At 41.9% G+C, this 27,990-nt stretch overlaps 1 protein-coding gene and 1 pseudogene across 2 annotated transcripts; both read right to left on the reverse strand.

Annotated features, from left to right (window-relative positions):
- Positions 1-494: 494 nt before the first annotated feature.
- Positions 495-27,990, reverse strand: ARPC2 (actin related protein 2/3 complex subunit 2). Of its 2 annotated transcripts, none has more exons than XM_016156743.2 (11): positions 27,879-27,990; positions 27,591-27,672; positions 20,196-20,230; positions 19,057-19,169; positions 15,287-15,332; positions 12,200-12,386; positions 11,161-11,254; positions 5,783-5,909; positions 4,029-4,129; positions 3,558-3,658; positions 495-948 (listed from the first exon to the last, which is right to left on the reverse strand). In XM_016156743.2, exons 2-11 carry the CDS (start codon positions 27,662-27,664, stop codon positions 924-926), a joined length of 903 nt encoding a protein of 300 aa, XP_016012229.1. In that variant the 5' UTR covers positions 27,665-27,672; positions 27,879-27,990; the 3' UTR covers positions 495-923. The 2 variants fall into 2 exon arrangements, with proteins under 2 accessions (XP_016012229.1, XP_016012230.1); XM_016156744.2 differs by having other exon boundaries at positions 27,870-27,942.
- Positions 9,074-9,192, reverse strand: LOC118614650 (annotated as a pseudogene).

Raw genomic sequence — 27,990 nt, forward strand, 5'->3', positions numbered from 1 at the left:
TTGATAATTCTTTACCACACAAAATGTCTGAACTAATTTTATTTTAGGGATCGGTGTCCTCCTAGGGGACAGTATATTTTGCTAGGCTCAGAATCCCAAAGTGAATTTTGTGGAGTGCTAGTCTTTTGGGCCGCTGTGTGAGAAAGAGAAAACTGTAGCCAGTTTGCATCAGATCCACACCTAAACACCAACCAGTGTCCTGCGGAACCACGCACACCCTGGAACATTTAGGGAAATACCACACATTATTCATTATAAAAGAATAAACCGGAAACACTTTCATGTGCCTGTCACTGTATTGGCCACAGACAGAGTAACCGAGCGTTACATTAATCATGTTTAAGTTTACTTAGAAATGCCACCAAGAGCTCGCTCCTCTAAGGGAAGGCCGAGGGGCTCTGGGACCCACTGCTTTCCAGCTCTGCAGGTTCACCCTTTCTCCCTCTCCTTTTTTTTTGGACTCACACAGTCCAGAAACCCAGAAAATTCTCATGTAAGATAGAAAGATTTTCTTTATTAATGACCCCAACCGTATTTCTTTAGATACAGGAGTTTTGAACTCAAATACTTAGGAGAAAACAAATTAAGATTGCATTATCCTGCAACTCATTACCAGTAACATATTGCAAAGCGAAAACAGCTTGGGAGGAGGGTGGAAGGGAAGGGGAGTGAGGGAGGGAAGATAAAGAAAAGGAATTAAGTTGATCAAGTGGAATTTTTTTTTTTTTAAATTCTTGGGAACTATGAAGTCCTTGCAAGCACAGCTCGTTTCTGCAGATTATTTTCCAAACGTGTACAAAATGGAACCAAAATGGAGAATCCCTTAAGAACCTGATGAGGTGCAACATTAAAAGCTACGATTATCCAGTAGCAAGTGTTCCAGCCTTCGGTTGCCAGCCGCTTCCTCTTCTTGTTCCCAAGAGTTAGCGGGATGAAAACGTCTTCCCCCTTCAAAGCAGAGAGTAAGTATGAAGGCGAGTTTTGGCCTCACCTTTCCTTGCACCCCACACTCCTGGACTAGAGACGCCAAACACCAGATGGAAAGGTTCCGTCGGAACTTCAGGCACGGGCTAAGATCCAGCTTTCACAGGAAGGTTTCATCAGCTCCTCCTTCCTACTGAGTACTTTGGGGTACCAGGAAATACCTGTGCTAGGCCCATGAGGACATTAAACGTACCAAGTAGACAGGGGAATCATTTGGCCAGTTTCTGGATGGCCTAGATCTACCTGCATGTCAGACTGGGCTCAACCCTCTTCCTAGTGGACAGTTCAGGCTCCTTCTACACAGTTTCTAGCTTTTCGGGCTGGCAGACAGCAGGTTCCTTACATCTTCCATCATGGGGGCGGAATGTTCAAAGAAGTAACAACCCTCAACTACACCCTGGGTTTAGAACACCTGCCTGACTTTAGGACCCTGAGCCATGGTGTCTGGTTGTCCACCCAGTATTTCCCCAGAAGGGCAAGCTCTGAGAATGGGCTGGTTCTCAAAGACAGAGGGTACTTATTTGGTAAAGCAGCCAGAAGACAGACCTGAGAATTATAGGAAATTGGGGCAAAAATACGGGGGCTAAACTTTTCCTGCCCTGAATATCTTGCCTATACCCAAATGAAACCAATAAAAAGTTTACGAGCACTCAATTCTGGCAGAGCACTCTGGGGTGCCGACTGATCATTGGCTTCGCAGGGTCATTTCTCACGGCAGGCCCACTACCTTATTTCGTGCTGCCCATGGTTCTGTAGGCCTTTCCTGCACTGTTGTGCTGCGGGGCGGGGGGGCAGGGGCGGAGTGTAACCTGGCTTCTCCTGCTCAGCTGAGCCAGTTAACTCCTATCTGCCAATAGTGACATGGTCTGGTTTTCAGGATGGATGCAGTTGTTTGCACCCCCCTTCTCCTTTCTGGGGCCCACCTCTGCCAAAGAGAAGTCATGAGACATAAAAAGGCAAAGTTGCTCTTTCAAAGCCCCAGGAAGGTTTATGGACAGTTTATTTATTTCAAAGACTCACTCTCTCCCAGTTCCAACAGGACAGGATGTTGCTCCTGCCCTTTGGACAAGTACACTTGCTCTGCAGTGACCCTCACGACCCGCCGTTGGCTGTGCAATAGGGTCGGAGAGAAAGCCTATGGGGGGACACTGGGCAGTGACTGCCTGTCAGGCGTGTCTCTCGATTAGAAAGCAGTTACAGGACTGAAGGTAATGCAGGCAGCCCTGTGACTGTTTATGATGCCCAGTGTTTGGTGTGACAAGCTGGCCAAGACAAGCTTCCTTCTGCTGTCCCTAGCTGCTGGTTCACCTCCCGGCCTCTACAAAACTGCGTTCTCCCCAATCGGCCTGAAAGTGGCACAAAATTGGTTGCCTCGCATTCAAGGTCACCAAGGTTGCCTGGCGAGAAAGGCACTTCTGTGGAAAGCAAGCAGGGACCGGGGAACTTGTAAACTCCAAGATGGAGGACAGCAAGAGCATGTGTCTCAGGACATAGACCCTCTCCTGTTTTCCCCCTCATCTTAGGGTAGGCATGAAGCTGCGGAGCAGAGGGAATGTTGCTGCCATGGCATCTGGACACCTCTCTCTAGGCAGAGGATCTCGTCTAGCTAAAGGCGGAACAACACTCCTTAGGCTCTGGGAAGTAGGTTCAGAAGTACTACGGAGAAGGGCCTTTGGTACCAGTTTCCTAATGAGAGACAAGCAGTCCCTAAAGCCTTTGCCTAAAGAAGTCAGGGGTGACTTTAACTGCTCTGTATGAATCTTTGATGTTTTGGATATGGGAAACTCTCTGTTCAGGTAGCAGAAACTAACTCGGCAGAAGAGGCCTCTCATGCTAGGGGCGCTTCACATGAAGCCGACGTATATCACACCTTCCAAGGGTTACCTGCAGGAGTACTGGGTGTTGGCAAATACACTGGTTCTAAGGGGTGTGGGGTCAGGGTGCTTAATTCACCTCAAAACTTTAGCACAAATAAGCACATAAGCAAATAAGCACATATTACCTTGAGAACAGGATTGCCTAGACTATACCAGAAGGGGAACCAAGATCTGGCACCTTGCACAAAGACCCAAATCTCTAGGCTCTAGGCACGCGGAGCCACACACTCAACATTTCCATCCCTGATAGAGACAACTTCCTCTCCGCTGAGAAGCAGACCAGGAAAAAGAACACTTTGGGCAGGGGAGTTTCCAAGCCTATTTACTTAACTAAATGTCATTAAGCAAATTACTCCATTTTTCCAGGAAGACCTTGAGGAGGACAAGACTGACCTTTCAACTCAGGCCCAAAGAGAACACAACTTATCCTGGTAAGAAGGTCCTTTTTTTTTTCCCCATCTGCCATTCTCCCAGCCACAAAGATGTGGAAACAAGGAAACCCAGACCCACCCACTTGGAAGTGAAAACCTGTTTATCCCATCGTTACTCTGTCATGTAGCTAGCTAGAGGCGCGACCCCGCCGTCTCACACACAGCTGCTGTCCAGGTCCCTGGAGGGCCAGGCCACCAGCACCCACTATTTTCTGCTCAGTAAGCCTGGGAGAAGGTGGTCCTGCTGCAGGCCTGCCCTACTCACGTGATTGTTTTCATTTCTTTCTTCTCGGCATCTGGGCGTGCACGGTTCAGCACCTTGAGGAAGTCAGATGTTTTTGCCCGCATACGTGTGTGAATATAGGCCTGGGGGCAAATAAAACAAGTATTGAAGCGGAGCCATGTTCTGGAAAGACAGCTTTGCTTTCATTAGAAGTTACCAGGAAGGTTTGGGAGCAGAGGCCCTGGACCGACACAGAGCCTTGCAGGGAAGCAGGAGGGGCAACGCTTTGTGGAGACATAGCTCTTCACCTCCCTGCTGTGGGGAGTGGGGCGGGGGGGGGGGGGGCGGGGGTGGTGGTGGTAGCAGGGAGCTGAAGAAAGACCATTTCTTGTAACCTCTAGAATTGCCCACTCCGAGTTCATAGCAACAGTCTGGACTACAGGAATGACTGTTATCAACTGGTGGAGAGAATGACCCAGAGCACAGGGGCTGAGGTGCAGCGGCTCCTCTCACCTTAGAGCACTTGATGTGGTAGTGCAGGTAGTCCCGGAACGTGTGGATCAGGTTGATGGTGTTGTCTCGAGCACTGGCGTTGGTGTGGCGAGGGAACAGCACTGAGGGTGGGGACAGAAACAAGGCATCGGTATGTAACACCAATACCATAGAGTGGGAAGACCAGTAGCCCACAGTCAGCTCTCAACTCTCTGCTTAATATAATCCACTTGTTACATTATGCCCAGGCTTTGTCAGGGTTTTCTCCTTGAGACAATAAAGGGATAAATAAATACCACAACCAGGGCAGGTGTCAGTGAGCGCAAATGAAGGATGCTGAGAAAAAGGGAGATGATGGTTGAAAACCAGGACTCACCAAGGTAAGGGTGTGGTCCTGGACATTCATCTCAGATAAGAATTCTGTGGCTGTGCTTTCTGAAATCTATTCCCTGCCTGCCACACATGCACCAGCTCCTGCCTCTGCAAGGTGATGATACTACCATCTGGAACTACTGTCTGTAATTGTGGAAATAGCACTTTACCTTAAGAAATCAGGATGAGGAAACAAAGCCTGCGTGTCCCTAGGCCCTTGGCACTAAAATAGAGTAAGCTTTCAGAGAAACCAGATTCTAGAGAAGACCCTGTAAGTCTTGGTGGTGAAAAGCAAACAAAGACCAGAACCCTCTTGATGAGGACAGGCAGAGGCTGCTTTGGCTGGGAGCTGAGAAAGGCCCCTCCTGCAGCACCAACCGCCGGAAGACCTGTGCAGGCATTTGGCCTTCTGCTCCTGGGCAGACCTGCACCCTCGCCCCTAATTGAATCCTCTCTATTTTTCTGCACCATCTCGATTCAGTGGTCTCACCAACAGTAGACTCCAAGTATAAAGTTTTGCTAAAATGAAAAGGAATGCCTCATAGAAAGGGTGGGATTGCTGTGTCACTTTGCCCTGAAAAGAAGTGAATACCACGACAGGAGATAACTACACTGCACAGAACCTAAGATGCGAATGACTGTAAGTTTACCAGCAATTTATGTACCATAAAGATATGCTGCCAATTAAGCCGTGACATGCCATGAATTGTAAGCTACTTCCCAATCTCGAAGGCAGTAATGTGAAAAAAAATGTGTAGCTTAGATTTAATGAAACAGTCCACTCATTCCATCACCAAAAACTGGGACACCTTTGCCATTGAGGTCAATTGAACAAAATTTCACAAAGAGAGACATTTTGGTGGCATCAAGTACAGTGTGTGAATGTGTTGTTATTCCAAACTATTAGCAATAACAATGATCCAGCTCCCCAGGCTCAAGTAACTGTAAGATGGGAAGACCTGAATTTCTTCAGTGGAAAAGTGGAGTGAGTCATGGCTGGAGCTCCAGCTTAATAAGCAAAACAAAACAAAACAAAACAAAACAAAACAAAACAAAACACACAACAACAAGAAAAGCCAAATGACAGAGAATTCCCACCCAGATGCTTAGCAATGCTTAATGTGGTCCCAACTCCCAATATGTGGCATGAGAGGCTATCTTTCTTCTTTTGGACTTAAGAAGAACAGGAAAAAAGGGAGACGATTACTGTACAGAAAGAGCACATGAGCTGTAATTAGTGTCCAGTGATACCCCTCCTACAGTCGTGGCAATGGCAATAGGAACAATTTGGTATGTCTGCTTTTGCCCCACTTAACATTTTAACAAATGACTGTCCAGGTTTAGGCAGTCTGCAGCATGAACGCATCAAAGGCGCACAAAGGTGGCAATCCCACCCTGCTTACCGAAGGTAATATAGCCAATGTTGTCACCCACGGCAGCGTCGGTGTCTTTCAGCTCCAAAGGAGGTTCCCTGTGGCTAAAGAGGACCTGTGGGGCTGTGTGGCTGGCTCTGCGTCCTTCTTTGAACTCCTGCCAGGATAAAGCAAAAAGAAACCAGAAGAGAATCTGGTGTAAGATGATGGCAACTTACATTATGGGGTTTGCTGTACAGGGTGTGACCCCTGTAGAAAAACCACGTACACCTAGTGTGAAATATTCCAAGTACTGGCTGCTATCAACGCACTTCGGATTTACAAAGGAGAAATCGCAAAGTACAGACCGATGTTCAAAACGTGGTGAAAAGCAGTTAATCCTTTTCCTTTTCTCTTGGGGCATCACATGATAAAATTATATCTGAGACTAAACAAATAAATTGCAAAGCACTGGGAGAACCAGATTACACTTAGGCTAAGGGCTATTACTTATTAATTTCTTTAAATTTAATGTGAAAGAGGTGATATTTTTCAGGAAACCTTTAAAATTTTAGGGTGAATGGAACCCAAGCTTTAACTTGGTTAATACTTCCAGACAGAGTCTTAACTCTTTTCTTTGCATATAAAACCCCTGATGAGCTGACCAATTTTCTGTCATTCCTCTTACCCTCATCATCTCCACTTCTCCTAGTTTCATCAAGATCATGCTTTCTCTGGGTTCTGGGAGTTTGCACAAGTCTTGTTTCGCTGAAATATCTTAGATCCTATTACTGTTTAGAATTCATCAATCAGAATTTTACACTAAATGTAAGCCCTTCTTAGGGGCAGAAGACAACAGAATTAAAGAAGCTGAGCTGTTAGTATTCACTAAGAAAAGGGGACCATTGACATGAGAAATGAAAGTCTGATTTTGTATTCTGGCTTTTGAATGGCCCTGGACTACACAGCCACCACTCAGAGTAAGGACTCATCACCCTTAACAAAATGTGCTCATCAAACTACAGCAAAATGACTGAGGCTGTGAAAATCAGCCATTCCTTCTCTGTTTGAATCTCAAAACCTCAAGCTTTTTCAAGCTGCACATTCTGTGCAAAGAGGTAAGTGATACAAAGCAACCCTGTCTCAACCCAGATCTTCAAGAACAAAACTAGATTTTCCAGCAATGCCAGTAAAACTGGATGGTCTAAATACACCGAGTGTTGGCTGAGGGATAAAATCAAGGGCTTTCCGTGGCCTGAGTTTTATGAGCACGAAAAGGACATTTAAACAGCCGCTGGGCCTGCAATGCTCTTCTACTGCTGCTCCAAAATGACCTGTTTTATAACGCCACCCCCGGCTGCCTGCTTGCTCGGTGGCATTCTCATTGCTTTCCCACAAACCTTTACTATGATACAGCATCAATGCTGCCGGCTTCCCTGCTAGGTTGTGAGTTCCCCAAGCCAAGGATTCTGCTTTGTCTATCTATTCCTCTGTCCTTCAAAGAGGCTGTCTAGCACATGGCTTGCTGAATGAAAGAAAGCACTTCTGGCTGACTTAGTGTCATCACACTGTAAAGGAACGAGCAGAAACTGTTTCCATTTGCAGACAGGAAGAATGTCAGCAAGCCCTCAACTAATTACTGGCCAAGGAAGGATAACATCCGAGGAGTTCTAAGCCTCAATCTGGGATCTTGCCTATTCCACTGCCCTCACTCCTCAGCTGGCTTCTAAAGGTTGGTGAAAAATAAACATAACTGGGTTAGGTTAGCTCCCTTTTGAATTTTGTTCTCCAAAGGAAAAATATTTGGAGAGGCAGGGAAGAAACCAATATCATTCAAAAATGGAAATTCATGAAGAAAAACCTGTGAAATTGCCCATCTCTAGAAAGCACCTTTCATTCAAAGGGCTTTTACTCTTCAGCCCCAGGGAAGAAAAGAGAACAGATAATAACTGTCTGCAGCATTCTCTGGTATTTAATAAGTTTCTCAAATGCTCCAATTCACTTACACATTTGGCATTCACAACCAGGTGGGGTATATGTAAACCTGTGGTGACTTATTACCATTTCATCAGTTCTGTGTGTGAAAAATAATACGTTTAAGACTTGGTTAACAATATACAGTACTTCTAATTTGGGACTATCCTTTAGCCAAGCTCATATCTTTGTTTCTCTCTCTGAAATAACACTTAAAAACCAACTAACCAACCAATCAACCAACCAACCAACCAACCAACCAACCAACCAACCAACGCAAATAGCTTCATTAGTGTCTTTGTTGTATATGCATCAGCAATAATGGCTTTTTTCCCCCCTCTGCCTAGGATGTCTTGAGTATCACGATGTATATCATGCAGGTAGCATCTTAAATCAGTGGTATGAATATGGGCTTTTAAATAACTGCTACCAGGACCAGTGGGTAGTCAGCGAAGGATGAATGGGTCCATCTTTCATGTCACATACCAGAAGAAACTCTAAAACGATAGTATAAAGATTTATGTGTAAAGTGAAGCTGTAAAAATTCTAGAAAAATATAGGTAAATTTCTTTGTAAACTTGAAGTAGGAAAGGAATTTCTAACTATGACTCAAAATCTAGAAGCCATAAAAAAAGACAAATCAATTCAACTATGTGAAAATAAACTTCTGCATTGAGGGGAAAAAACTCCCACAAAGTCTAATGACAAAGTGAAGAAAAATGTGCAACTCTTATCACAGGCTTATCTCCCTAGCATATAAAGAAAATGGGAAGATCAATAACCCAACAGAAAAATGGGTTAAAGACATAAGAGACATCTCGCAGGAAAAGAAAAATAGCCTGTGACATAAGAAAAGATGTTTTAACCTTGCTCATAAGAGAACATAGACACCATTTCTAACTTATCAGATTAGCAGAAATCCAAAAGTTTGAAAACACACTCTGGGGAAATCGGCATTCCATGTATTCTGCGTGGGAGGGAAAACAGTACAACCTCTATAGAGGTGAGGTTTAGCAATATCTACCAAAATTATTGATTCAGATTCTGCTCCCAGTTCAGAAAAATATCTTATAGATATAACCACACATGTATACAGGTAGCAAGGGTCCTCAAAACAACATGATCCCAACTGCCTATGAGGCAGATTACTGTGTCTTGTCCCTGAACATACAGAAATTGCGGTTTCCACTTAACTTTTCTTAGTTACTAACATGACTTTAATATTTAATAATATAGAAAAATTCTGATTTACTGCACTCTAATTTCTTTCTTTCTTTCTTTCTTTTTTTTAGGTGAGGCAACCCTTGGTTGACCTCACAGACTGCAAGGACCTGGTCAGCTTACGATCTCTCACTTTTTTATTTTTTACACCTACAGCACCTGGTCTTCGTAGGTGGTCTCCCATCAAAGTACTAATCAGGCCTGACCCTGCTTAGCTTCCGAGATCAGACAGGATAGGGCTTGTTCAGGGTAGCATGGCCATAGACCACACTCTAATTTCCAAAAGTGTTGTTCTTAACGCTTCTCATGGAATGGCACTGAAATGACACCTACCAGACTTTCTCTAGTATTTGGCTCATATGCCTACAAAGATAATGTCCCAAAGCCAAGCACTAGGCCGTCTGTGTGAGGAGGGAATGGGAACTCCTTGTCTTTTTCTAAAGGCAGGAAGCATCCCTCGGAGTCTGTCTGCCAAACGACAAAAGCAGATATCGTGTTCTGACTGGGCTAGACTGCATGCAGGCATGGGAAAACCCATAAAGGCCCATAGCAAGCAGACTAGTGACCATGAGATCTTCACACAGCATCCTAGGTCACAACAATCTGTGCTAGGCACCCACTGTTCTTTCTCCTAAAAATTTACAATAACTAGGCCCAGGAAAAAACCCAGCAAAGTAAAGCCCAGGTTTCTATGGTCACTTCAAATAATTTGCCCCAGTCTTTGAATTTGGAGACTGAGGCAGTGCAGATGGCTTCCTGAACACAGCCCTTTCACATTCCCAGACACCATATGTGCCTGAATGGTGCCAGGCCAGTGACTAACTGGAGATACTGTCAGGGCAAAAATGTAGACTCTGTTTTCCCTTTCAGACAAGTCTGCTGCCACATGTACTTTGAGGGAGGAGTTTACATTCATATGCAAAAAAAAGGAATATACAAAATTCTCCTAGGGAACAAATCTCCAGTACACCCTCCAAGATCAGATCTGTTTAAAGTATAAAAATAAGCTAAGATGTCATGTGGAACAAAATGGAAAAAGACTGGTAAAAAAACCAGCCAAATCTAAATATATACTTCATAGCTTTTAAAATTAGTTCGTCAGTCTGGATTTTCCCCAATTTCTGAGCTACCGCATTGAATTCCTGTCAATTTTGCATAAAAACACATGAAATGCCTGTGCAGAGGCTTACATTTAGGTCTCAAGATATATACATATATATCTATATGCGTGCGCACACACACACTTTCATAAAATTTAGCACTCTCAAATGCTGAAGTGTCAATATTCCCATTTTTCTGCAGACTCCAAAATTATAGTTTCTGATTAATTAGCCTAAACACAAAAAGCTATGAGAGATGGATCAAATTGAGGATTATTTCTGAAGATTTCCCTAGCCACTTAGAAAGGCTACACACACGTAAAGTATCCCCACTAAATTAAGCTCAACTATCTTTCAACTTGTTTGGCAAAAAAGATTCTGTCCCAGAATTCTTAAATCTCATTACCCTGCCAAGGAACAGAATAAATGTACAAAAGTTGTTTTGAAAATTTAACCACTGTACTAGATTTTGAGTGCTGAGCCATCTCAGAAGAAACCAGCCTGGATACCACATTACCAAAGAGCTCTCATGTCCTGGAGCCAGGAACTGGTTAGCAGATAGCATGACAAAGCCGCAATGGGTATACTATATCAGACTTGAGTCCAACTGCACTAGAAATCCAATGACAAAATGTCCTGCTACACCCCACCGCTCTTCTTAGTAAACAAGCTTCCCCTGAGGGAGATACTGGTCAAACGTAGGCCAATTCTCTTCACTATCAGTTCAATAACTCTACTCTGTTAATGCATTATTTACTACTTTAGAATTTTCCACAGACTCCATTCTGAAAGGACCTTAGGACTAAACCAAGAACAGACCTTGCTAGAAATCTGAGAAACACAAGAGGGCAGGAAAAGTGACCAACCTTTGAATCAAAGACCCCCACGGTGGGAAGGATGCTTAATATTTAGTCACATTGTTAGTATGTTCAATACTCAGTCCTCTAGTCCAGTCCTGCAAAAGGCTAAAATCACTGAGGAAACATTTAGTGAGTTGGTGGGGGCCGTTTCATTAAACTTTCAATAAGTTCCAGCCTCAACAGAACTGCCAGCTCTCTTCGGCATGCTTATGGTTTTGGTGCCAAGGTATAAATCACCACACCACGGTTTCCCCACGAGATGTCTGCTCCATACCTGCATGAACACCTTTCCAATGACCACATCGTCGTCATCCTTAAACACTGTGCTGAAGACTACTGTGACTCTGTCCTTTTTAGATTCAACGTACCTGAGGGGGAACAAAACCCATGAGAATTAAGTACAGAATCAGAACGAGATTTTGCCAAGAACTTGATCTGCAAGTGAAATAGGAGGATAAAGTCATATATCTCTTAAATTATAAAATAAGGCATGCCAAGTGAGACTAAGTAGTTACGGCCAACAAATTCCATATAATAAATGCATGCCCTAAGAAAGGCAAGAGATGAGAATCACCCAAAGTAGATGTTATTAACTTTGTATGGTATGACATGAAATCTAGAGTTTGTGACTCTCAGAACTCCACTTTAAAAATTTTATTTCTGGGAGCTGTCTCCATAGCGTAGTGGTTAGCACATCTACTTTACTCACAGAAGGTCCTGGGTTCACGCCCCAGGTGGAGCTACGAACCATACCCTGCGTGCTCCAGGTCTCCCAAGTGCGCTGGGGGTACCAGGCCCTGGGTGTGCCTGCAAGCATGTGAGAGGAGATGCCCCGCCTTCAGAGATCCCCTTAAGGGGAAATAGCAACAACCATAGATCGGGGGTAGAAGTGGGAGGGTGGATGAGTGGGTGGGGGAATTAAAGAGGGGGGAAAAATTTTATTTCTGTATATAATATGGGATTCGTACTATGCAGATGATCCAAGAGTTGCAATAACAAAGAACCTAGGGTCCCCCTGTCTGCCTCCTGATTACTGTTTTACTGAAGGGGACTCAGAATAGCGGCGCTGTTAAAAAAAAAAAAAAAAAAAAAGGCGCTGGATTCTCTTTTCTCTTTTGCCAATTTTCAATATCTGCAGGCTAGGAGAGGTGGCTCTTTTTGCCCCCTATCATCTATATCCTGGCTCAAAGAATTTGAAAAAGACATTTCAGGGGAGTTCACCCGGTAGAGTCTAAGGTTTGACCTAGCTGTATGTCTTTCAGTAAGCACATGTGACAGCCACACCCAGGCTTCAGGATCAATTCTATACTCACATGGTCTCATCATCCCTATAATGGATAACTGCCCTGTTCTCTCCTTCCTTGCCCTCTTCTTGGAACTGAAAGTATTTCTCAAAGACAGAGGCAAAACAATTTCGTTTCAACATGCCAGCCTGATGCACAATGGAATCCTTGGATGCAGGCAGATTTTCAAGGTCGTATAGCAAAGACACATTGTATCCTGGAGGGGAAAAAAACACCCAGCAGTTACATTAAAAAAAAAACTTTTGAAGTTCTAATGACATTTTCCTTTTGTCTCAGTGATACTTTTAGCCCCAGCAGAATGCTATCAATTCTCATCTACATTATAGGACAAATGAAGTAAAATAAAATCTTTATTCTTATAACACTGTAAATATATATAGCTAATTGACAAATGCTATGCAAAAACTGAATCAATATCAAAGATGACTGATTATAAATAAGGAATGGAGGAAGTCATACTGAGAAATTTGACTAGAAATTTAGTGTTCCACACACAGTTGTGAAGGTGGCTGTATATATGCTATCAAACTACAGTATGAGTTATATATTTTTCTCTGATGGTTTAATGTGCCAAGTGCCAACATGGTTGCTGGGTTGCTTTTTGTTAATAAAATGTACTTCCTTTGTGCTATCACAAACCTTGTGTGGAAAGAGGCAAGATATGGAAAAATCTAGGAAAGAAAAATCCTCCTCCCAGTAGCTTTTATTTGTATACACTGTAAAATTTCAAAGTGTTTTAAAAATATTTCATTTGATCTCCATAAGAATTCTTTGAAGTAGGCAGGTCAGATATGGTTATTCTCACGTTAGAGAGAAAGAAGTTCAAAGTGCCGTGACAAATGCAGCATGACAGAGAGGCAGAGGCAACTCTACTTGGAGATGAAGAGAACTAGGTCCCAACTCTGGCCTTGCCACTTTGTGACCCTGGATAAATCGCCTAACATCTACGATTCCTGCATCTATTCAAAATGAGGTGGTGAGAAAGGGTGGGGCTGTTAGGAGAATTAAGAGAACGTACAGTATTTAGTGTCTAGAACAGAGATGGTCATCAAGAAATGGGGCAGAATAGGGCTGAAATCCGAGTTTGCTGACCACTACACTATTCTCCCTCCGTAGAGCACGCTGAGCACAAATTACAGCAAACAAGGCTGGGCACTTGATTACATAACAAAACAAGTAATGTGTGCCAAAGCCTATAGATGATTTTGCAAGAATATCTGTATATCACTGAGGATTATTTCATATTCTAGGCAACTGATGAGAATACTTTTCCCAGAACTGCATGAATTTCACATTGCTGAATAACTTAATTCTTTATACAGTACTTTGTTACTATTTAATTTTTCCCAAGAGCATTTCTGAGGTCTGTTTTGTTATTGTCGTTGACTCTATTCTCATTGAGAGCATGGGTTATCGAAATCTCTGTTCTAGATAGTGCTTAGCATTTTTGGCCCTCCAATATTAAATAATGTCAACCACCATTCCATTCTGGGGATCTGAAAACTGGATAAGCAAACAGACTACAAGATTAGATAAAAAAAGAAAATGTTTAAAGTTGAGGTTTGCTAGTTTTATCACGTCTTGGACTTCTGGCTAAGATCAAGTGAGATTTGCTAGTCTTAAGGTGCCAAATAAACTAAATAAAACTATAAAGTCAGACTTTGGTAAGGCTTCTGACGTGATGAAGAGAACACAGTGAGGATGAAGAAAAGTAAAAATCTAGTATGGCCTACTGAGTTCTCCAAACTTACCTAGATAAACCCATACAAAAAGAGAAGAGACTACTTTCACGTGTACTGCACTCGCATGGACACAAGGTCTGCAATCTGGCACTGTCTGTGCTTTAGCAGGAAGTGAAAGAGAAGGCCCAGGGACAGAAACATAAGCTGTCTGTGTTAAACTCATGTAGTTTTGATAGATTTTAGAGTCCGAGTTGTAAGAAGCATGCTCGACTGTTCCTACATGATTTTTCTGTTCTAGCTGTTTCTTTCTGAAATTCCTGGATTCCTCTTCAAGCCTACTGTGTTATTTACCTTTTGGTTTTTCCTTCTATGATACTCTAGTACCATCGATTTGGACATTAACATATTGCAGTATTTTTTATCGACTGCAGTCAAAAGCTCCCATCCACAAATACTCCTAGTAGCAAATTATATTCCAAAGGCAGCTTTTTGTGTTTTGTTTGCAGAGCGGCATATAAAAGACACAGGAAGGTATTCTAATGGGAGTGGTAAGGCAGTGTGGCATGTTGTAAAAAAGTAAAAAAAAAGAAAAAGAAAGAAAGAAAGAACAAAGAAAAAAGGTTGTGGAGAAGAAATAAGCTAGCAGAAGTAAAAAGAAAGTGACTTGACACACCTTCCTTCTTAAAACAATGTACTAATCAAGGTGCTACAGCAACAGTATTTGAGTAACAAGCATTATGCTCAAATGGTTTTACTACTTGGTATTTACTAGGGGACTCGGCTGAATGCCCCAGAATTTGAGACTATCACTTAATCACAGGGATGAAAATATTGTCCAGTTTTTCCCACTTTAAATTTCCTTTAAAGCAGTAGAGCTAGTAGAAAGTAGCTATTCTAATCAAGGATGGCCATGGTGCTTTATAACTCCTCTGGCCATGAAGGAGGCAGTGATCATTTATTAAAAGAATGGATTTAGTATCTAAAATTTTTGTTACTTGAAAACATTACAATAGTTGTGAATACTCCTTTTTCTTCTCCAAATGTGCAGTGCACAGAAAAAGGTGTTAGTAGGGGCTGGGGGTGGGAATTACTATTTGCTTAGTCTTCTCAAAAGGCATTTAATCATAAGCAAACAAAGGTGGCTCTCTAGTTGAAAGACTAACAAGGAAGTATCAATTGGCCCTTTTAAGTAAATGTTAAAAACATACATGAATTCTGTATATCACACTGTGTACTATCATTGGGCAATGCAAAGCCCTTTAAAAGCTATTTTTATGGAGACCGTTAAAGTGGGAACTGGGCTCATGCCGAAATATATGTAAAAGGAGTAAAATCCTTTGGTTAAAAAGAGCATAGTACAAATAGGACAGGTCTCTTTCTGTGTCATTCCACAGTCATGCACATCACTACATACCTGATTCTGGATTTACCAAGAAACTCCCGTACACTCTCTTTAGTAACTAGAAAATACAAAAACAAATGTTAATCCAAAAGCCATGATAACTTCATAATTTTTAAAGAACTGTGCTTGCCAGCCTTCTCCTAAATCGGCATTCTTCCTTTCATTTGGTGGATCGGAAACTGGATACAAGAGGGGGAAGCAGATTTATTTGAGTTACCATGCAAGTCACTCACAGAACTGAGATTAAATCCAAAAGGTCAGTCTACGATCTGTTTTTGAATCAAGGCTCATTCTTTACTCTTTCAGGAATCGGTCACTTCCTTTACATGTTCTCTGTTCTATTCCAGAGCATACACTACACATTATTGTCTTTATTTTCAAGAGAGCCCAAGAATGCCAAACGTCAAGTATAGATGTTAGTTATCAACCAATTACAGGCCAAACCACTAGCCCAAGTGAATGAAGAGATAAAACCAGAATTGTTGGAAACCGATTCCAGCTAGCCTGCTTATTTTGTAAGCTTTAAAATTATTTAGCTCATCACCAGCTTTATGGCAAAGACAATAGATAATTAACTCATAGCCAGTTATTTATGCTGATGGGTTCACAGAAGATAGTACTCTCTAAATGTCTTTTTCCCAAAATCAACACGTACTGCTGGCTACTTTCTAGCTTTTTGGAGTAAATAATAAAAGCTTTTTACATCTTCCTTATTTTTTCTGTGCTAGTGTGCTGGTGGAATTTGTTCCTAGACTTACATGGTTTAGGAAACAAACTTTATTTTGGAAAGAATAGTTCTTAAATGTTATCAAAGACACATTAAGCAGTAGAAAGGCAGCTATTGGGAGACAAAAAAACCCATTAAAGTCGCTAGAATTTAATAACCTTTTTGGTATTTAGTAGTTTTTATATATTTAAGAAACAAAACACAGTCATGGCTTATTACTAACCCTCATTAAAAACTTATACTTAGGGAAGGAAGGTGTCATCACTATTCCATGAGAAGGTAAAACTGAGGCCAACAGACTAAACCTGAGTAGTATAACGGGGTTTCGTCTCGAAGTATCTAGTCTATTTATGACACTATCTCACCACGAACACACTAATGATCACCTTATACTTTCTGGGATACCAAAAAAATGGTAATGGTACTTAATCCATGACAAGTTAACCAAATTACAACTGAACGAAAGCAAAAACTTTTAATTATAAAAGTTATATATACATATGCATGTTTTAAAGAATTCTATTAGTCAGAGAAAACCACTGAGCACACAGGCAGCACTGGAGCTGGAGATCCACGTGAGCAGGTACTCTTGTTCACTGTCATGGTCTCAGTGCCCATACACTTGCATACGAGAACATGCAGTAAACAAATGGGAATGAGTATCAATGTTTTTCTTCAAATCTTATTTTCGATGTACTCTCTAGATATTCCAAAAAAACCAGCAGCAAACCATATTATTTTATGCCCCATTTAAAAAAGTATCATATAGTGAGGTTCTCCACACCTCCATTCATTAGTATTTTTTAATATTCCACATATTTATTGAATCATTTTCCTTTAGCTGGAAAAAATTCTCAATCTCAAAACTCGAATAATAGAGTGAACGGCAAAGCATGAACCAGTGCTCACATCTGTTTGTACAAGGCAAAAGACAAATAATGCCAGATGTAGTTCCTATTTGGTGACCATAGAGTCACTGTGCGGTATCTCTTTTACAGAAGAGGAACTGAAGGGAGAGGTTCAGGTCAGAGTTTGTTGGTGGCATGGAAATGTGACCTTCAGGTGTCCCACATACCACTTCTCCTATGGAGTTTTGGGGGGAAAAGTAACATGCACATCCTGTAAGAATTTTAACTAGCATGCTAGCTCTGAGCTATAATTCTATACTGGTGTATTACTGATCCTTGAAGGAAGGAGAAATCAGAAGTGGGAAAAACCATAGCCCCTAAGATTTAGTTTAATTCCAAGCCTACTAAGTAAATATTCTAAGATGGACAAGGTTCTCAGAGTCAAATCTGTATGTACCACGTTCAACTTCTCTGCTTCCTCCCCTTGGCCAAAACAGCCAAAACTTCTCTGTTTACTTCACTTGCACTTTTAACCATGGTTCACTTTTCAATTTGCACCTATTCTTCCAACCTGACACCAGGAGAGATGGGTGGAGGCAATCTATCAATCATCCCCATCCAAGACCTTCCCACGATGGCAGCAGAGGCTTTCTGCCTTGAAAAAGGGCCTGTGACAAAGTAATAAGCTTCCTGTGGTTATCACAGATTGGTCACTGTTTAACCAACCCAGGGAGCCATTTACTGTGCACTCCGCTGCAACACTGTGAATGTCACTTACTCCACCTACTTGAGTGGGTGGGGTTGGTTCTTTGACCCTTGTGGAAGCTCTAATAGCAATGTGTTCTGGAGTTTTATTGTAAGGAAAGCACAGACTGGAAAGATTTAAGAAATCTAGCTTAAAACTGTCTTTCCCTTCCAAGGATTATTATTGCATCTAGATTTTTAAAGAGAAAGAACTGCCTAGGGAGAATGATTACACAATTTGGTCTATTCAACAGCTTAACATTTCTTCTCAGGGACTAATAATTAATCTAAAGCAGGGCCATCTTAACAGCCACTTGTTTCTTCTTGCTCTGTATCTTTAAAGAGGAGAATTAACTGCCGTCTTTCCATATAATTGCTTTATATGCTTTTTATGATTAGGTCTTTCTTCTGAAGCTTTTCTTTTTCAGGTAAAATAACCCTGTATACAAATGCTCTAAATGTTTCTTCCTCCCTTGAACTTAAGATGCAAATCAGAAAAGGTTTTGACTCCTCCCCTCTTCTCTATAGGAAAAATCAACTGCATATGAATAACCAGGGGAAGTGACTGCCTATGGCTCTTGGTATTGTTTGGTTAACATACAATTTTAGCTTTTAAACCAAAAAAATTACTGAGATTTGATCATATTCTTTTGCAAACAGCCTTTTCATAACATAAATGTTAAACAATCAAAATCTACTACACTTAATCAGAAAGAAAATAAAAATGGCTGTATATTCATTCACCAGATTAAGGAGAACCTAGTTTGTTAAAACTAAAAGATATTTGAAAACTGATTCAGGAACTGAGTCATACTTCCTGCTCTGAGACCCAACCACAACGTGTGCGCACACTGGTGTAACAGCATTTTCTTTCTTCCATAAATGGCTCTCCCCAGAGCAAATATAGTTCAACAGGAACCAAACCTGCTACTTTAGCTATCGAAAGAAACCAGTGAAGAAGGCATGGCCACCAAGAGTTTCATAATGCATGGACATCCTTTCTTACTCCTCCTAAGGTAGTTGTAAGGAAGAAGGGACACTTTAGAATGAAAAATTAAGATTATAAACTTTAGACAGGCCAGAATTTATATACCTACTTGACGACGTTATAGAAGCAGAGCAGAACCCATCTCATTCTCCTGATAGCTATTTTCATACTGGTCAAAGAGTATTTTTTGCTACATTTTTTGAGAACTAAAGCAGTTTTTGTTTTCAATGGTTAGAGAACATTTTTATTTCTCCAGAGTAAAAAAGAAGCAAGTAAAGAGCCAAATCTTTTCTGGGAAACACCTGTCTTTACATCATTATGGGAAATGAAATAAAGAGCCCCTGGTTAGGTGAGCAAGTTGTCCAGAGTGGCCAGTGCCAGTGGGGGAATTCAGTGCCATGGATTGTCTCTGAGTGGCGGAGTCGCCAAGAAAAGGTAAAGGAGAAAACAAGAGCCCCAAGGAAAATGAACTCACCTCATCAGCGCCATGTGCTTGAAGTTCTTTGTAGAATTTCAAAGAAATACTGACCATCACTTTTGTTTTGTCTCCATTAGGATTTGAAATATGATAGAGGACCCCATCGAAATCTGGGAGGAAAGCAAGTAAGACTGCTTATCTCAAAGTGCCTGCCTACCTGCTGTAGGCCATAAGCAAAGTCCCTCTTGTAAAAAGGCATGTGAGTAAAATGGCATTTATTTTAAATCCATGTGGGAAGTCAGCAGAAACACTGGGATAGAACTGTCGAGTACCTATCTCTTTGCTCTTCTAAAGTTACAAAGCTAGTCTTATCCTAATCACAGCTTGGTGCCGGAAGAATTAAAAAAATTTTTAAAACCATTTCTTAATATCGAGTATCTAGTCACATGTTCAAATACTATCTCAAAAAATTACCCCCCCCCCAAAAAAAAAACCACTGTTGTCTTACTTGAATTCAGAGCCAAATGAGGCGGCACAATGCATCTGGTTATTTCTTAAGCTTTTAATCTATAGGCTTCCTCTCTTTTTGGCTTCGATCCTTCTACAGTACAGAGGACTTATCTTATGTGGTTCCTGAAACTAGGTGATGAGTGGCCATCACTTTAAGGAGAGGACGCATGGCTGGTTAGTAGGGTGGGATGGGGACAGTGCCTGCCTTCAAGTCACAGCACTTCAGAGCTGTAAAAAGTCTTCCAAGATCATCTAGTCGAGCACTCTTATTTTTCAGAGGGTGGCTATATAACTCAAAGTTCACACAGCGTGTAGTATCAACACCTAGTTTTTTTATAGGGAACAGAAAGCAGTAATATCTGACTTGCTGAACAGGTCTCTAGCATTTTCACGTTTTCCCGCTAAGTCTAGTGGCAGACAAACTGAGATAATAGCTATTTGAAGACAATAACTTATTATTTCTGAATGAAAAAACCCTTATTTTGTATCACAAAATTAAACCCCAACTTCTAAGATATCAGTGGGTAACTTTACAGTGTTCACTAAACTCATGAAATAAAGACTTTAGAAAGATCTGACAATCAAGGGATAGTACCTCAAATGTCAAACTTATTTTAGGAACATCTTTTCCCCCCTATTTTTTATATTGTGCATTCTCTTAATAAAGTTAGGATAAAGATACTTACCTGCAAATGTTACTTCTACTGCTTCTGGTTTGTTTCTGTAAAACAATACAAGAGTCCCTTAGGAAAGATAACTATTGCTGTGTGACTTCAAGGGGACTTGCAAAGGCACCTGAGCTTAATTTAAAATCAGACCACTATGTATCAGTCTTATGCTTACTGCAGAGCTGAGTATACAATTCATTTTCTTATGCATCTGAACCTCTGGACTTAGTTAAGGTGGAAGATAAAAAAAAGCAGGACCGATAAAGCTTTTGTTTTCCAGATGCTATCGAATCTCTGTTGTGGTTGGTGGTCACCTTCAATTCTGAATTCCTTAAGACCATGGTACACACAGACTGTCTGTATGAACCACAACATACCAACTTTTGGTCAATGTCTCCCCCAAAGGACTGTAGTGATGGGGGTAGGACATTCTGCAAGAAAACTGCTAAATAGAGTGTAGCATGGTTTTAATATGCTTGAGGTGAGAGGATGCTTTCAGGCCATAGAACAGAAAGTTCTTTTCTATTTCAAAGACAACCTGTAAACCCTCCTGTAAACCCTCCCTTTCCTTTATGTCACCAAAGCACTTATCACTCTCCTTCATGAGGCTATCTTTGACTAGTTCTACCCTAGTTTTATTTTGTCTTGAAATTACAATGCTATACTTCCATAGAAAGTGTAGCAGAAAACAACACTGTGAAGCCACTGAAAACAGTCAAGATACATATTTTCCAACTTTAGCTTTTTCATCAGGATCATGTTTTCAGACAAATACCTATACGCCTTTATTTTCTGACCTACTCATCTATAAAATGGGTGAACACAAGCGATCCTACCTACCTCATAGAACTGCTGAAGCTACAACAAGAGAACAGACATGAAAGAACCTCTCCTGGAAGGCAATGACAGCTTAATACCTTCTGTGCCATTCCCAGCTTAGAGTGGTACGTGGACATGTATTTGATGCTACCGACTTATCACCCAGGAAACATGACATAATCCTAGCTATAAACAATAATGGTCAATTAACTCCCAACAAAAAGCTACTTTACATACTCTCTCCACTTCTTCAAGTCCAATGGTAGGAAACAAATGAAGACTCTACTACTGTTTTATCAGCTAGCTACCAACTCATATGAGTCCACTTTGTTTTATGGGCCAGGAGACAAGACAGACACATTTTCACATTTATTCTTGCCTAACTTGCTCAAGACCTCACGAGTAAGTACATAAGTTTTATACTACCTTTGCTCCCTTACACCTGTAAAAGGAACCACGAATGAGTGCCCTCCAGGGTTGCTGGGAAATAAGGGAATATATAACATTGTTTATGACTGTTTAAAAAAAAAAAAAGGCTGCTGCAGAGGCTAAACAATACCTTTTAAGGAAACTGGCTTCTATTGAGCATATGTTATAGCCCTGTTGAAAAATCAACCCATACAAATCACATACAAAATTCCATCCTGCGTCTTCAAAGCCATTCATATGTGACATAAGAAAAGTACTTTGAGTGTAAGAATGGAAGTATCAAGCGGTTTATGAAGAAGCAAAAGTTTGGAATATGATGAAAAGAACTAGCTGAAAATTTAAGTTGCTTCTGTTTTTTCGTGGGAAACTGTAGCGAGGAGACAAAGGCAGTGAATGGCCAACAACCATTCCTCACCTCTAGAAAACAAGAACAAAGAAGGAAGTACAAACAGACCTACAACCCATTTGAATGAGACAGTAAGAGGCTGCACGATGGGAGGAAGCACTGAAGAATATTTTTCTGGGGAAGGCTGGCTATGCCAGTCAGGGTGGAGGTTTATAAAGGTCCACACTGCATCACTTAAGTGGTGGTGATTGTTATGTTTTAACCTTTAGGCTTTAATGCTGCCAATGAAGGACTGAGTTCCTCATTCTCCCACTTCATCAACAGACTGAGAAAAATCAACTATAAATAAGTCACCTTAGGGTTCCAAGCTGTAAACATTCTGACTCTGGAATTTTGCATTTCTTTAGGCCATAAAGTTCCCTGAGCACAGATCCCCAGTGGGAGAAGTTGCTAAGATCTATACTAAGTGGTTTGCTGCTTGACTTGAGAACATTTGTCAAATCACTGCCATTAATATTTCAGTTGACTATTTATGGCTTCACAAAAGGTTGCAGAAGAGACAGGCTGCAGAGAGAGCATTAGGCCAAAGGAGTCTTCCTGAGAAGTCATTTGGGAGCTAGAGGTCTAAGAACTCTGCTCTGAAAAGGAGACTGTGACCAAGATTGTGTCTCAATTCCAAGACCAGGTGTTTATTTACTTTTGTGGTTTAAAATCATGGCGCTAGAAGGGAGTAAGATTGGTCTGAGGGAAAGTGTACAACTTAACAGGCCAAAAAGATAATGGTTATTTTCTGTTCTACCATTTGCTAAAGTTTCGGATAGTGGGGGTGAGTTTAATTACAGAAAAAGCAAGTCCTTCAGAGTTCTGTCACTTACTAGCTATGTAACCACAGGCAATGTTATTCAAATGTCACTGAGCCTCAGGTTCCTTCTCTAGACTGAGATGAGGTGGGTAAGGCAGTTTCCCCAATAGTGTCTTGTGACTAAGTTACAGATATGCTGAGATAGTGATCCCCGCAGCCCGTTGGGCAGCCTAGTGGCATGACCTCAAGGCTTGACCATTTCCCCAAATGTACAATTATTATCTCCTTTAGTGTATGTGTGTGACATATCATTCATAAGGTCAGAAATCAAAAGTGCTGGATGCCTGCACAACACTTAATTCATATGTCTACTCCCCCACAACACTCAAGAGCCCTAGTTTACTCAACCATAAATAGGAAGTGCTATTATCACAGGGGCACATTTGAAATCAAATGAACCCATGTTAAAGCTTTATCGTCAAGTGCCTGGTTGATAGAAGGTCATCAAGAAATGAGTTTTTCTTCGAGGTGACATGAGAGGAGACCAGACTTGAAGCCATGGTAGGGAGAGGTTTTGGGATTATGGAAATTCCCAGAATCAGCAACTATTCCGCAATACAAGGAGAAGGAGAAGCCCTATTAGTGTTGGACTGTTGTAACGTTTACATCCTGGAAGGAGCCAGCTGGGTAAGTCCTCTGGGTTACTGACTGGACAGCACAAGACACTGAAACACATTAAATTCATTCAGAGGGTTTCAAGAGCTTTTAAAATCCTTTAGAAAAAATTTTCTTCAATCATTTTTTTCTAAGGAAGCTTCTAGAATGTCATCTAATCAGTCAATAAAGAACTCCTGGAAACTATATTATTTAACCTCTTTTCTCATTAAGCATTTTGGAGTTTTTACCCTCAAACATATCCAATTCTTCACTTGGGCATTTATGTCCCTCTTCTAGTTATCCCTTCCATGAGGTGAATTAGAAGAATCACTGAATTCTGCTATCTCCCCAGAAAAGTTTTTGATCACTCTCTAAGTCTTCTATAAGGCTCCCATCATCTTCTTTGACCAAAGCCTATAAAAATGGGTATTAGATAAGAGGTCGTCCTATTCTTTGCTGAAGCGGTATATCAAAATACAGAAAGAAGATCTAAAAGGCTATTCACACAGTGTCAGGAAAGTGATAAGCTTCTCCTAAGAAAACTGAGAACCACTCTAACTGGCTTTATCCTTCAAGAAAACATTTACTGAACTGAGAAAATATATAGAATGAGGATGCTAGGAAACAAGGATGACTAAAATGACAATGCCCCTAAGGAATCATCAATTTGGTGGAGTGTAGCTCTGGGGCTTCACGCCCAAAGCAGTCTCAAAGAGGCCAGAGGCCAGGCAGCAGTGTGTAACTACAATGACCTGTAAAAAGACCAAGCAGATCCTCTTAGCGACCCAGCCACTACATTCCGGTTCTTCTAAATGCTTCAACAATGTCCTAATTCCGAGTCACTTCAAACCAGTCTGTCTCTCGGAGGACATATGCAGCATATTTGGGAATGAGAACAAGGTATCAGCAAGATTTAATTTATTCCTTTCTCAAATTTTCTCCTCCCACAGTCCTCGCCCACCTCAACTGGCACTGCTTGCTTACTGAGCTTCACTCCCCCTCACAGAATCACAGCGCCCCACAATATGCACAGCTGTGGCAAGAAGCCAGCACACACTTAAAATCAACAGCAATTTGCATCTGACAGCATTTCCTCAATCTTGGACTCTAGGCTCTAGCTAAGCAGACAGGCCTAGTTTCTAAGGGCAAAAAGGTTCTTGGTTTGTATACAGTAACAAAATAATTAAATTAATTTGCAAGATTACTTCTGCTTTAATTGGGGGTCTAGGTTAAAAATTCCTAAATGAAAAGGCAATGTCACTGAAAAGACTTGTACATGAGATTATTTGCAGTGTTAAGTACAGCTTTTTGATCAGTCACATTCTTAGTTTGTAGGCTGTTGGGAAGACAACTTACTAACAATTATCATTTGGTGAGGCTATATGAATCATTCCAATAAGCCATTCTCTCAGGAGTGTGGTAGGAAAAAATAAAAAGCAATTTGCTCGGAATGAATCTTAAGCTTTGTTGGAACAGTCTCTGAATTAAAAGGTTAGCATGACCAAATGTATTCTTAAACAGTTTAGATGACAAAACTCCTCTACCCAAAGGAAGTCTGCGCTTTTACTAGGATGTCACAGGCAAGAAGATCCAACAGGATGATATGAAAGGCATCATTTAAAAAAAGATCACTCTCAGAAGGAAAGCTATGGTAACTGTGTTCTGAAGTACATACTACAGAACTGTTTATAAGACTATCTCATGCTTACATTTTCAGTAGCTGGATGAGTGTTGTGCATTAGAACTTTTTAAAATCATGGAAATGGTCTGTATCTGTACTTGCTAAATTTGGCAGCTACTAGCCACATGTGGCAACTGAGCACAAGAACTGTGGCTAGTGTGACTAAGGAACTTAATTTTTATTTCACTTTAATTCTTAAACTTAACTAGCCACACGTAGCTACTGGTTATTATAGGACACCAGAGTTGGAAGATTTATTCTGCACAGGTTGCTCTGAACCATAATTTCTCCAATTGGTTTGCTGAGAAGGGTAAAGCAGGGTGGAGCTGACCTCTTCCAGGTTTCCACAGGCAAAGCCTTTCAAATCTCCAGGGTTTCTCCTCCAAGCTACTCCATTTCCTTAATGTCTTCCTCTGAACTCTACTCCAACACATCTAACCTTTTAGCTCCTCTGTAACACTGCAAACAGGCTCTCTCAGAAAGCCCCATCTTCTTCTGTTCTTGCCTGGTACTAAGCACCAACAGAATCCCATAAATGTTTATGATTATCACACCAGTCTTACTTTGCTGGAAGTTTTGACCTAGGCAAGTGCATTAAATACTTCACTGCTGTCTCACCTCACTGATATGCCTGCAAATTCACACTTGGGTTTCTTAGACACATGCTTCAGCTGGATGTTATATGTGCAACCCCAGGAAAGCCCTACCTCCCCGGGCTGTTATCACTGTCTCTCTTCAAAGTGCTTTTCAGCAGAATATGTTTTGAGCCCACTAATTTAAAGACATGTCTCAAAGGGAAAATGGGCCAGAATAAAAGCCAAATCTTGCTGCTCTGCCCCAATATCCAACACTACTACAACATATACTTTGTAAAAAATGTCCTGCAAGTTCTAACTTATGTGTTCCAGACTTGAGTGCCTACTTTAATTCCTCTGAAATGGTTAGTTGCTCTTTTTAAGAGTAATTTTCTAAAATGAAAAGAACTGAAGTTCTGAATAAAGGGGTACATTTTGGAATCAAGTTATTAACACACAAATAGATGTGAATGGAACTCCTACACTACAAGGCAAGCTTCTACTTGAAAATGCACAGGCATTTATCTTGTAGATCAGCTTATAACTGCCCAGGTCTCATTCTTTACTAGTCTGGACTTGAGGATGCACTTAGATGAGCTGTGAAAATGCAGAAGTTAATTTAACTTCCTCCTGTGTGCTACACTGCTCAAAAAAGTACATAGCAATTACTCAAAATAAGACTCTGAGCTGATTCCCTTGAACATTCAAAACGCAAAGGAACTGGTAAGTGAGGCTGAAGACAAGAAGCAAGTTAGTCTCAAATATAAGCAACTGCAGCCCCTGGCAGAAAATGATAGCTACTGTTCACTGTATGTGTTATTTACTTCAAGGAAAGTTGTGCTTTGTTTTAGATAAAATCTGTGGGCTTATAAAAGAGAAAGGAGACAATATACTCAATTTAAGCAGTTGGTTAGGAGGATTTTTTTTAATGCCTCCAAGCCACAAGTTCATATGACCACTCAGAATTTCCCTTCCCACTTAGGGTTCTCTAAGCACTTACTTTCCTCTTACTAGTTCTCAGTTCACTTACTAGTTCTCCGTTCACTTATTTCCTCAACTATGGAAACAAGATGTGAAGCCCCATCCTCAAAGATGGGGAAATAAGGCAAAGGGACCAGCCGAAAATTAGAAGCTAAAAGCAATTTCTTGGCCCTTATCTTAAAAGTATAGCAGCTTTGGGGAAGAAGGCTGTCTTCCACTGTTTCTTGTGTTGGATAGAGAAGGCTGCCTTGGAAATTTGTCCTAAGGCCATCTTTAAAAAGGCCAATGGTAAAAAAATAATGGTTATCTAAGACCTTTATAGGCTCTGAAGGCTTTCAAGCTTGCACCTGGGCCAATACTACCACCGAAGAAATCACTGACCAGGAGTCTGGTAAAGAATGTAAAAGATAACCAGATAAAAGCTAGTGGGTGGAGAAAAGTGAATGAGAACCCCAGAAGAGATAAGGAAAGGGTGTGGATGGGGAAACTACTAGCTTTGCTTGAGGAATGTGTAATAAAATGGCCAGTGTCTCTCATCGGGTTTGGGGAAGGGAAACTAGATATCGTGTCTTTCTGGCTGCAAGACTGGGTCTGCTTTCAGTCTTCCCCCTAACTCCTTTAGACGAAACGAGGAGCTGCGTGTGGGGAGTGAGAAAGCTGGTGATGATCTGGGCTTGCATCTTCTTCCCTCTTCTAGCCCTGGGAATTCCTGAAAACTCCTTCCAACCCAATCCAAACGGGCTCTCCTTGGATTCAGAACAATGACGGGGAATACGGAGGGAAGTGGCCCCCTGCTCGCTCCAGAGGGCAATGGGATCCTCCAGCGAGAGTTCTAGCCCAAGCTGCCCTCACATCCCACAGGTCTCCTGCCCTTTAGCACGCGCACTCCTGTCCACTCACTGCTTCCGCATCCCTCCTCTGAGCCTCTCCCCACGCATCTCAGATCCTCACCCCACCGCGCCCAACTGCCTCCCACGTTTACTCCACCGGGGCAGTCCCCACACCCGTCCAGGTCCCCATCTCCCTCTTCCGTGTCGAGGGTGGGGGTGCTGAACAACAGTGGAGATGAACGGGGGTCAACTCTGCCTCCCTCGCCGCCCTCCGGCCCCGGGCGCGCGCTCACCCGGCGGCCGCGTTCTCGAACTTGAGCGCGAGCGTCTCCTCGATGATGCGGTTGTTCACCTCCAGCAGGATCATGGCGGCGGCTGCCCAGGGCAGGGGAAGGAGAAACAAGGGTGGGTAAGGGAGAGAAGGACGGAGGGAGCGGTCCTGCTACTCCCTGAGGAGGGGGGCTGGGTGGGGTAGAAGGTTAGGGGAGAAGGGAAGAGGGACAGGGATGGGGAGAAGGGGAAGAAGTGCGCGCTGTCTCGCGTAAGCACTGACTGTGGAGACACCCACCCACCTGACCGACCTGGCCCCAGAAGCCTGAACCCGCCTGCCGAGCCGCCGCCGCCGCCGCTGCCGCCTCACCGACAAGCCCGGTCCCCGCCCAGCCCCCGGCCCTAGCCGGCCACTTCCGCTCT

Source organism: Rousettus aegyptiacus, unplaced genomic scaffold (genome assembly GCF_014176215.1).
Source record: "Rousettus aegyptiacus isolate mRouAeg1 unplaced genomic scaffold, mRouAeg1.p scaffold_m13_p_2, whole genome shotgun sequence".
Classification (NCBI taxonomy): Eukaryota; Metazoa; Chordata; class Mammalia; order Chiroptera; family Pteropodidae; genus Rousettus; species Rousettus aegyptiacus.